Source organism: Pagrus major, chromosome 6 (genome assembly GCF_040436345.1).
Source record: "Pagrus major chromosome 6, Pma_NU_1.0".
NCBI lineage: Eukaryota > Metazoa > Chordata > Actinopteri > Spariformes > Sparidae > Pagrus > Pagrus major.
The window spans coordinates 35,251,825-35,264,123 of record NC_133220.1 but is presented as its reverse complement, the minus strand read 5'-3'; the positions used below and the strand labels follow the sequence as shown (position 1 = coordinate 35,264,123).

Sequence of the window (12,299 nt, the reverse complement as noted above, 5' to 3'; positions counted from 1 at the left end):
AAGTTTGATGCCTCTTATGTCAACAACTCACGTGTCTTCATTAAATGAAGCATTGTGGTTGTTCAGGCAGGTGTGAAAGTCATTTTATGGTCATATGCCATCCAATCATTTGCTGCTGGAGTGTCTGTGTCTGGAGGGGCAAGGACGGACTGTATTGAACTTGCTCAGATTTGTTACATGAGCAGAGCCCCTGTTAAATGGCTTGTGTTGAAAACATGTAAAAGTCTGATTTTGACAAAAGTCTTTGGGTGACACAGCAAAAAGCCTGTTCATCATTTACATTATTAATTGCGGAATTAAGCAGGAATAAGTGACTCATTCATTGCGTCATCACTTACACTTCCTGTTTCTCTGGATTGAGTAATGTTGCTGTTTAATACTTCAAGCTGTTATTGTAATACAGTAGGAGTAAGTGATGAGAAAACGGCCGACACAGGGGACCAGATCCTGGCTGGAATCACTGCTTATCTCTGTCAACTGGCCTGCTTTAATCCTGCAGACACTTTACAAAAATCTAGCCTGGCTTTGTATTCTGGCAGATACGAGCACTGGGTATTAATTACACAAATGGAAAATCCTAAAACCCACTACAGCTTTTTGTGTTTCAAACACTTTGTTTGAAACACTTAAATGTGGTGAAATTCAGCTAAATATTTCACAATGGAAAAGATGCATTTACAGGCTTTCTAAAAAGCTTCATACAGGTTGATCTGCAATTGAGAAGATTTAAGTAGCAATATTAAGCGAAATATTTAGAAAACCATTGAATTATATTTTGATTATGGCTTCTATCATTTCAATATTGCACATAAAGGAACTGGTCTATAATTGTGGAAATAAGATGGCAGCTGTATAAAACAAATTTTACAGCCTATTTTATATTATAATTATATGCTTTATGTGAATATAATATTTGTATTTTGTTATCTATTTTATTTTTTCAGCAGGAAAAACGTTGTCAGTTGTGGCACCTGACTGAGTTGAAAACCATTATCTCCAGCAGACATGCTGTCTGACATAGTGGGGGCAAAATAAATGGCATAAAAACAAGACATACTAAGAATTGTAAAAGTAACAAGTGTAAACAAACATAGATATATTTTGAAAAGTTAATACTTATGAGTGCTGTATAGGCTCTATTGTAAAGTAGATTCTACATTGCTTACCATGGAATGGCTGCGTACTTGTGGCGGTTTTTGATGACCTGAGAATGAGACTCAAAAATCAACTATCTTCAGAATCGCTTTAAGAGTTTCCTACATTACATAATGTTGCCTTAATGATCTCTCTTAATGTGCACATACTGGCTTACCTCGACTCTCCTATCTGCTTTCTTTGTCAGCAGTAATTTATAACTGGGAATAATCAGGTTATGGTAATAATCTGATTTGACGTGTTTACATGCACTTTAGTAATGCGATAATGGAAAAAATGTGATTACATGATTCAGTAAATTAGTTGGATTTCTTTTCAAGTACATGACGTAAAACTTTTTTAAAACAAACATCCTGTCAACATGACGTTGCTTATCATGACATCATGGTCAGGGCTTTCCTCATGTGGAGTTTGTTTTGAATGCTCTCCTTCTTTGCATTATGTATATGAGCAGAAAACACATCTGCATCCGCTTGCGTTTTAATAACATCTGGTTTCTTTGACGTTTTTACAAATGCGCAGATGTAAAAGAATGAAAGAAACCGGATTAACGGTATGCATGCACCAAATTAAATGGAATATTGAGCAAAAAACTAGGTGTGTTTGTCAGATTTCTCATAATCCGATGCTGTTTGACCACTTGAATAATCGGGTAACTCCATAAATAGGATAATGATTGGTTTATTATTTGGTGTGCATGGAAACGTGCTGAGTGAGACTCTGGCTGGCCAAACTATGGAATATGATGGAGATAAAAGTTTTGTATGTGAATGGAAATGCACTCAAATGATTTTATTTTTTGCATTTATGGTCAGGTGGTGTGTCTGAAGCCAGTAGAATAACAAGTAGACAAGTAGAATGCAATCTGATATCAGGTCAGTCCACCAACATCATTGCAAGGCACCATGACATCCACCACTTCCCAGTGGGAAACATTTTGTATTCAGACAGAGGGTCTTTACATAGCTCTCCACAACTTGTATGTAGGTTTCCATAATCGATAGAGATCAGAGTAGGGATGCAAATGATACTTTAAGTTATTTATTTATTTATTTAAATAAATAATTTATAATATATAATCATTTTTGAGTCTTAATAGAAAACTCAATCTTTCCATCTCCTGAATCTTTTATTCAAGCCAGTTTATCTAATGTCAATCTGCAACCATTTACGAGTAATTGCTTTTTTTTGCTGCTACAGCCACTATTTGCAGGAGGTATCTATCATTTCCTGATATACCTTATGGTAGATTGCCCACATAAAGTGATATGCATGTCATTGGGATCTGCCTTCTAAGGCATGATCATCCAAATGACTTCTTAAAATAACTATAATCTTTGGGCAGCTCCAAAATAAGTGGTGGTGGTTTGCCTCCTCATCCCCACAATTTCTCCAACATTTATGATGTATTGCCATTAGATTATTGCAATTGTTGGTGTCTGGAAGCTTTGTTTTTTTGTTATATTACAGTAAGCAGTGATACTTTGTTTCTCCAGTACTTAAATCTAGAATCCATGCAATTTGGTTTAAATTCTGTATCATGTACAGCCCATCAAATTTGTTATGAGTCCACAAATGTAATTGCTTCATAATGTTTAACTAGGTCTGCAAAGTAGGAGAGATGAGGGGGCTGAAGTAGTTGTGCTGTGTTATCACTAACTTGTGATACCCTTGCACTCTCTCACCATCTCCTTCCATGTTGCCACATATTTACTGTCACACCAAAGGACAGTAATTTTCAACTGGGCTGAGTGGTAGTCCCTAAGATTAGGGAAGGACATGCTACCTCTCTCTTTCCTGTTGGTTAAAGTACTGTATTTATTCCTTGGTTTCCTTCTGTTCCAAATAAATCAGTCAGATAGGAATATTAAAAGATTATTGCTGTGATTTTGCATACTTCACTGGGGGTACTGTAAACTGTTAATCTGTAGGAACATCACAGGGATATTTTGTTCAGTGACAGTAACACTGTTTAATGAGGCTACAGTAGTATAATAACTGTTATCTGCTCATGTCAAATGTGAGTTGCAACATAATTAGCATAGACTGCCGTGCGTCTGCTAATGCACAAATAATTAGCACATTACAATCTGTAGTGATCAGGAAAAGACTGTGTGACTTTTATCTTATGCTGTGTATACACTGAGCAGAAGGGTTATATCAGAAAGATTATGACACAGCCCATTATGCTTAAATCATTTGGGAATTATCTCATGCGAAAACAAAGGCTGATAATGTTGAGATGTCAAACTAGACTGTGTGTGTTTAATAAGAAATTAATTTTGATAAACAATTACAGCAATGGCCTCGAGGCTTCAATTTTAGTTAGCATGATGGCTAGTTATGTAGCTTAATATTTTATACTGAACCTTAACATAAAACATCTACATAACACATATGTTTCTATGTTAAGGTTCAGTCACTGGCACTGCATTCAGGTTTTTCTACAGTTAATGATTTGTGCACAGACATATCTATTTCCTCACTCAGACGGTCACCACAGTTTTTACCTTGAATGATGCCATCATCTACCTATCCTCGAGACCATATAACAACGAAGTCATGTGACTGACCTTAAAAGGTTTGGCTCGCCACCGATAAGGCATCCCAGTGAGCATGCCTCCTTCTTTGCCTCAATTTGTGACTTTGTTTCGGACTCCACTATAGACGATCCGTCACGATTGTGCAGGTGCCTTGTGTCCCTGAGGATTGTATGTGGTTTTGTCCCTTCTGTGTTTATCTGGTGTTTAAATAGCAGAGGGTTACACTGTTCGTGTTAACCTCGTTTTTGTTTCAGGTAGCTTAATTTGTTGCACCTGGTGTTAAGCAATTAAAGTAGCCTGCAGCTTCGGGTAAGTGCTGTTCGTCTCATATTGCTTGGTTTAAACTGCTTTTTTTCCCCTTCAGCATATTGGGGGTAAGTTTAATGTGATTACAATGTGACCCCCATATTCATTTGAGTAGAGTTATTTTCCCTGTTTACTTGTTGTTCGCAGTGAGTGGGGTTTTTTGAGTTTCCCCCTGGTGCGTTCACGCACAATGAGTGGATGAGGTGGATTTTGATTAACTGCTCCTTAAGATTAAGCTGCTTTTTGCTGTTTTTCCCTTTAACTAAGCTGTGTGCAGCAGGTGAGATTATTTATTTTCTTCTGAAAAATTATAAAATGCACCCTGTATATGAAATACATTGGGATTTTAGTTATTTCTTTGTTTAATACTGATTGTATTGCCCTGCCGAGTTCCCTCTTTATCTCTGTGGGTGGCAGGAGGTATTATTTACTGGAATTTCAGTTTGTTATCATTACTTCTATTGAGTATTAATTGTTTTGCCCTTATCGCTCTGTTCGCAGTGGATGGGATTCTTATTGTTTCCCCCTTTGCCAGTATGTGCATATGGGTGTTTTGAGTTGATGAATATTTATTTTGTTTTCAGTGATTGCTGCCAGTGTTGAGCGGCCTGCTTATTACTTTCCCTTTTGCAGCTATCCGTAGCTGTTAGGCACTGCTAATTGTTTTTTGGTCAAATCAGAGTAATGGCTTCTCATGCATGTCGTTTCTGCTGGGGTATCATGGACCCCCGTGATGGCCATCGTGAGTGCCCTACTTGTTTGGACACATTAATTGGGGGATATTGAAAACCCATGTGAGGCAGCAATTGAGCTGCCTATGAAGGAGAGCATTCAGAGGGCCAGCTGAGTGGAGCAGTCTGCTCGTGCTGGAGCAGTGCAGCTTCCACCCACCAATCTTGGTACTGAGGGCTGCTTTCCCAGGAAACATTCCCAGATGGGGCAACGGTTAACATACGTGCTCCGCAGCCTTCACATAGTCCAGTTGGTGCTCAGGGAGACAAGAGCCAGCAACATGACACTCAAGTGCAAATCCTAGATGCCATACGTGGTCTGTCAGAGAGGCTTGGTAGAGTTGAGGCCCAGTCGCCTGCTACAGCAGCCACAGCAGGGCCTAGTGTGTCTAGGGGATCCTCCCCTGATAGGTTACCATCTTACCAGGAGGAGAGTTTTGATCAACCTGATGTTCAGCTATGCCTGGACAGCTGGGAAGTAAAGATGTCAGACCTATGGGTACTGGCTACAGTATCAAAGGGGTACAGAATTCAGTTCTGCAGCGTCCTGAATTCAGCGTCCTTTTCTAGGGTCTGTATGACCATGGTCAGGAACCAGGTTCAGGGTCCAAGCACAAATCTTGGCGGAGGAAATTTTAACCCTTCTGCAGAAAGATGCGATTATGAAGGTAGGTCCCAACGAACAGCTTGCTGGCTTCTGCCCCACGCATTTCCTTGTGCCAAAGAAAGATGGCGGGTTGCACCCCATCCTAGACCTAAGGTGCTTAAACGCCTTCGTAAATATACTGCCATTCAAGATGCTGAGTACAGGTCTGGTCTTGGAGTCTATAGAGAATGGGGAGTGGTTCACCTCCATAAATCTGACAGATGCATATTTCCATGTTCCAATATGTCTAGACCACGGGCCTTTTCTTCAGTTTACCTTTCAGGTTCAAGCCTATCAGTTCAAGGTCCTGCCATTTGGCCTTGCCCTCTCTCCAAGAGTGTTCACCAAAGTGGTTGGGGCTGCCTTGTCCCCTCTCCAGCGGTTGGGGATAAAAATCCCCCCCGTACTTGGACAACTGGCTGATTTGCACTCCAACTCACAGCCAAGTCATGGAGCACACTCAGGAGGTGATTTCACATGTGGTTTCAAGGTGAACACAAAGAAAAGTAACCTTGAGCCAAGGCAGCAAAATGTCAGCGTCCCTCATTCCCCAGAGGGTACTGAAACTCCTCTCCCTCCTTGACAAATTTCATCTTGGCAGGCGCATGGAAATGATGCAGTTTCAGAAGCTGTTGGGCATTATTTTAGCAGCAATGGCAGTTGTCCCTTTGGGCCTTCTCATAGCTCTGCCACTCCAGAGGTGGCTGAACGCTTTCAACCTCCACCTGAAGTGGAACAGACGCTGCAGGTGACATGTACATGTCTTCAAGCTTTACGCCCCTGGAGGGACACAGCACTTTTGCTCAAAGGAGGCCCTCTCGGGAGCATTCCTTCAAGAAGAACAGTGGTAACCACAGACGCCTCCTTGACAGGTTGGGGAGCAGTCTGGGAAGGTAGGATGGTGAGCGGGGTGTGGAAGTCCCCTTGGGGTGGTGAACACATCAACTACATCTTGCTCTGGAGGCCCTTCTCCCCTCCATTCGGGGCTGGCATGTTTTAATCAGAACACAGTTCTTCCACAGTGTATCATATCAATCACCAGGGCGGCACCAGATCTCTGCATTGCCTCCAGGTGGCACAGAGGCTCCTGCTTTGGGCCTTCCACAAATTTGTTTCTCCCAGGGCAATCCATATTCAAGGAGTTGTGAATAGGGCAGCGGTCCTCCTGTCCAGAGCCGGACCCCCCCTGGGAGAGTGGAATCTTCATCCAGAAGTGGTAGCCCTCTTGTGGACTAGGTTTGGCATCTGTTCGCATCAGTGGAGACGTCCCATTGCAGGATGCGGTTCTCCCTGACAGGTCAGGGGGGTCCCCTGGGTTTGGATTCACTGTCTCAAGAGTGGCTGGAAGGGTTAGTGTACGCTTTCCCTCTGTTCCCTTTGCTTCCCTAGGTACTCCACAGGATCAACCTGGGCCATTACAGGGTCTTGTTAATAGCCCCCCGGAGGCCAAGGAGGCACTGGTTTCCAATGCTCCTTTGATTTGGTTCTTGGTCAACATTGGGCCTTGCCAGTAAGGGTGGACTTTCTCTCCCAGGTAGATGGTCAGATATGGCACCCCAGCCCAGCTGTCCTCCAGCTCTGGGCATGGCCTCTTCTCAGTCCCTCTCTCAGGGGCTAGATGAGGCTGTCCTGAGGACCTTAAGCAGTGCTAGGGCTCCCTCCACTCGTGCTAACTATGGTCATAGGTAGAGGGTGTTCTCCGCATGATGCAGCAATAGGCATAACAACCCAGCCACTTGCTCCATCCAACTAATCCTCTGTTTTCTGCAGTCTCTCTTGGACTCGGGAAGGGCAGCCAGCACAATTAAGGTGTACACGGCCACCATATCTTTCTTCCACGACGTAGTGGGGGGGTGTTACAGGACCGTGGTTCATGTTTGCTCATCACCGTCTTGTTGCATAGTTTGGTCTGAGTTTTTTTTAGCTAAGTACCACACTAAAAAAATGTTTCTAGGGTAGCATTTAAGGGCTGGCTATTTATGTCTGTGGATGCAGGCTTTGTAAATGCAGGACACAAATTGGTAGTTGATACAACAGCCCTACAGCCTCCAGATAACATGCTCTGGTGGACTTTAACAGACATAAAAGGCATGCTTCAGCTTTTTACTTTTCAACAGAGCTGCATGAAAGTTAAGGTAATATGGCTGGGAAATTAATAATTTAACAATAAGAAAAAAACTGCTTGTGTGGCACTCGTCTGAGTGGCTGACTTTATCTGCAGTTTCATAAACCATCTGGCATGTCAGGTTACTGGACTCTTACTTCCCACTAACTTGAGAGCTGGTTTATGTTTTATGAATTATGAAATCCTTGGTAATGATTGTCTTGGCCACCTGTCATCTTCTCAAGTTGATGTAGCAAATGGTACTTCTCCACTATATTCACCAGGTAGTCGCTACCGTTGGCTGCTGTTTGGTACTGGACAGGTAGTGTACAGTGTAGCGTTCTTACCACATGAGGCACCACCTCCATTGATTTAATTAATCGATTTATTAATTAATGAGGAGGAAAATTAATCATATCAAATGAACCAGTCCTATATCAGAAAGTTTTAAATTCTGATTACATTGACCTCCATCTCTGTCATAAAGGAAACACAAATACAACCTAATTCAAGATGTTTATTTATAACTAGTATCGGACATGGATGATAACAACCACTAAATATATATACATGTGCATATACTGTATACAACTAGAGTGTTCAAAAACGCAAACAGGGGATTACTTGGGCAGACTCAGTGATCCTGGGGAGAGCAGAGGAGGTGGCATACGACATTACTTATCACCCACCTACAGTACAATGCAGTACTGAGTTCCCTCCCCAGACAGCTTAACACCCATTCTCACCTGGGCTCACCTAGCCCTTTCAACCCACATGAAGGCCAGTTGGGTCAATGACCCACAAGTGGCCCTAACGACTCAGAGCTCACACATGTCCTTAACGACTCTGTATGGACACTCCCACACTGAAACAAGTCCAGTTGCATACGATATAGCACTGACCTGGTGCTAAGAACCTTCATCAACATGAAAACATAACAGATGGAAATATAAAATGGAAAATGGACTTTCAATACACAAAATAGTGCCTTTCCAGGCTACTGACAGCGTGAAACACTTTACAACACTTTACATTCACCCATTCATACACTGATGGCAGAGACTGCCATGCAAGAATACTTTTTATGCTGTCAGGACTCGTTACAATGTAACATTAATGGAGCAGAGCAGTGGTCGGCGGTAACATACGAGACCAGCTGGCAATCACTAACAAGCTAACAAACACACACTGCAGCATTCAACACATTAAACAAACTCTTCTATTCTATTCAGCGTCTTGTACAACAATGGACGCTTCGGAGTAACAGTGCAGTAAAGAGGCTGCTCTCACTACTGAGCTTATAATGTTAATAACACAGCGGAGCGCACCCCCTTATTTTGTTATCCACATATAGGCATGCATGCTTTCAGATTCATTTAGTCATTAATTATTGACTTTTTAAAATACAAAGGCAGCGGATCATCTATCTTAATATCCAGTTGTGTTTTATATTGTATTTCAGCAGATAAAAGGACCCCAATTAATGATTCAGTACACAGTAAACTGGAGCAAAAGACTGAAAATAGTGCCTCCTTTCGAATTTAGAATTCTATTGACTCGAAAATTGATTCCAAATGGGATCGGCCACCCAAAAATGGAAATTGAATCATTTGGTGAGTTTGCTAAAGATTCACATCCCTACAGTGGTTTTGTCATCAGCTTAGTAGCAGTTTCATGTTTATGATGGTTTAGCCACTGTGTTATCTGTAATGAAATCATATGGTCTCTTAAACCTATTACTGTGTCCTCAGAAGCAAAGGTTTGAGCTGGACCTACAGTTTAGTCTAATTCCAGTTGCTTTATTCTGTGTAGATCACTTAAACACCATAAGGGGTAATTTGAGGTATACGTTAAACCTACCACTGCCTTGCTGGAATTACAGAAAAGACACAAAATGATGGCCTGTTGATAGGTGTAGTACAAAAAGTTTGCATTGGGAAAGGGTTGGGGTGGATGGACTCAATCAAACACAGGACTTTCAGCCAGGCAAAGGCTGTTTGTGTCCCGTGTAAAACCAAAAGTCGCAGTTACTTATTTTAATTTATCAACATAGTTAAATTACGACATGTACATGATGTAACTTAAGGTATGTATGTAAGCTTGTACGAACATAACCTACACCATGATTTTCTCCTGAACGTAGCCAAATAGATTTCTTGCCTAAACCCAACTGAACTGCAAGTGTACGATGAAGGTCTGGCAACACCTGTTGCTGGTACACAGAAACAGTCATGTTGTTTTTGGAACAGTGATGATGATGATGATGGGTTTTTTTTCTCCAATATTTTTGAAAAATATTTGCTTGAATTAGTGTTAGAGGTACTGAAATATCAATACTGAATATCTGAAATGGTTTCAATACTCATTATTCACAGTATTGATACTCCAGTACCAGCTGCATTTTTTTTTCTCTCCTCTTAGACAGTAAGTTGACACATGCACCACTCTAGGGCCCACACAGTCCCACCTCCTCCAGAAGTAAATTAACTATGTTGTTGTTCTTCACACACAGTACACAAGCCTTGATATACTTATTTATCTGCAATTATGTGCCCCCAATGTTCTGTCAATTTTCCCCCATGGTATCAAACATGGTATTGAATATCAATACTTTTCAAGGTATTGTATTGAAGTGTCCAAAATGGTATTGTGGGTCTGCTAATCATTTTAGTTTTTGGTAATTTAACATAGCCTACAGTGAAAAATCTAAATATGAGAAATGAAAATAAGGCTTTTTGTTTAACTATCAAGGGAAGTTGGACAGTCGAGCTATTTCACAGCAGACGTTTTGAGTTGTCATAGTAGGAAAAAGCACAAGTGTAATTAATAATATTAACAATGCCACAACCTCCTCTAAATGGAAGGCAGCCATTATTAATGTTAGTAAATACAGCTGTGTTTTGCCTGCTATGAAATGTCAAAATGTCTGCTGTGATAAAAGGTCTGTTACACAGACCATTAAGATGTTGCCTTGCTCTGAAACACTTGCACTGGGCGGAACTTAACACAAGTTCATCAAACATCTGTTTTAACTGTGGTTCAGCTGAAGCTGTACTCGTCTTCACAGAGCGATCACTTCCAGCTCAGCAGCTGGGTTTTAAAGCCCTGCAATTTAGTCTAGCTGGATCCGCTGTAAACAGCAGCTAAGCTGGTCAGATGCTAAGTGACAGAGCAACAGCCCTAGGGACATTGTCATCTCAACAACTGGGTGTTTTTATGATTGTTGGTATGTGTGTGTTTGTGTGTGCATGTAGTTGGGGCACCCAGGGTGACTTCACCACCACCCAGCCATTACCTGCTGTGAAGGTGAAGCTGTTTACTGAGAGCACAGGAGTGTTGGCTCTGGAAGATAAGGAGCTGGGGAAGGTAAGAAAAAAAAAAGATAATTCGGCTACTTTGTAAAGCATATGTTTTATAGCTCACATACATTATTATTTTTATTTGACTGCTCCAGGTTGTGCTCCATCCGACTCCCAACAGTCCCAAGCAGTCTGAGCTCCACAAGATGACAGTGTCTAAAGGCTGCCCAGACAATGACCTCAGGATCAAACTGGCCATCCGCATGGACAAACCACAGAACATGAAGCATTGTGGGTAAGTGACAATAAGATTCTGCCTGCTGGTGTCCCCGGTGACTCTGAAATGAGACATTTATTTTCATTTTATAGTTGTTTATGTCATCAAGGCTCTTTACACTACCCTAACCAAAAAACCCCTGGGAACACTTACTTTTTGTGTTAAGTTTATCAGCTGTGTGTACAGCTGGTTAAACTAAGACCTCACACTGCCTGCTTTACTTTTGTGAGACTACAAAATTCAGGGTTTTTAAAACATCGTCATAGAGTTAAAATGTAATATTGCTCTTCATTGCAACATTATTTTAACTGTTTCATCTTAAAATGACAGCTTTAAATCATTTTGATGGTACAGTGTCTTGTAATAGGGTGAATGGTGTCTGTCTCTGCCACTTTGCCCCCTTATCACTTGTTTCTGCACTATGTAACTTCATTGAGAGGGTAGGATCACAGCGTTGCATACATGTTTACTTCAACATACAAGTTTTTAAGACATAACATTGTTATGGTGTGAATGGTTTTGTATGTAGTTAGCACCTACATTTTATCTGACAAATTGTTACAGACCTCTGATTTGTATTTACCACAGTGGTGTTAAATGGGGCAACACTCACCAAGCTAATGTGTGATGATGAGGAGACAGAAGAATGTTAGGAAAAAGTCTCAGGTTATTGTCCACTTCCAGGCCATGACTTTCTCATTCAAATAGTGAATGTTAGTTAAACTTAAAGTACCAAAAAGATGTTACCGGGGTGATATTGCAGGCTGTAAATTGGGGTATTACATCCATGTGCTCCACATGAACAAATCCACCTTGGTTTATGTCAGTAAAAACAGTGGCACTTTTACATCCTTGAATCGTGTCAGATGCCTCAGGTTGATGTCAAAGTGCCACACTATCACTTTAACTTTAATGTTCAGTTTTCACCATGTAATGTTTTTCTGGAGGTGCTCTGACCAAAAGATAATGGTTTGCTTCCCTCTTGTGGCTGTCAGTTGTAACTACACTGACTTAATTTTCCACTCCAGTAAAAGATGTGACATATTAACTTTTTTAGGATGAGCTCTGCAACATTTAATAGTGATGAACCCACAGAATATCAATATGAGGCCATGGACCCCATTTGATAAGATTTTGAATTGTGCAACTGCCCACAGTTTACATGCTGAGGAAATAGTGATGACAGTGACACTGATAGAATCATTATATACACTGCTGAAATTGTGAGATGTTGACTT

At 41.1% G+C, this 12,299-nt stretch overlaps 1 protein-coding gene across 1 annotated transcript in view; it reads left to right on the top strand.

The window, feature by feature from the left end:
* Positions 1-12,299, top strand: part of cadpsa (Ca2+-dependent activator protein for secretion a) — a 218,921-nt gene that overhangs the window by 91,081 nt on the left and 115,541 nt on the right. Inside the window, exons 7-8 of the mRNA XM_073468331.1 lie at positions 10,740-10,851; positions 10,940-11,079. Coding sequence (XP_073324432.1) covers positions 10,740-10,851; positions 10,940-11,079 — 252 coding nt within the window. The remainder of the gene's footprint in view (positions 1-10,739; positions 10,852-10,939; positions 11,080-12,299) is intronic.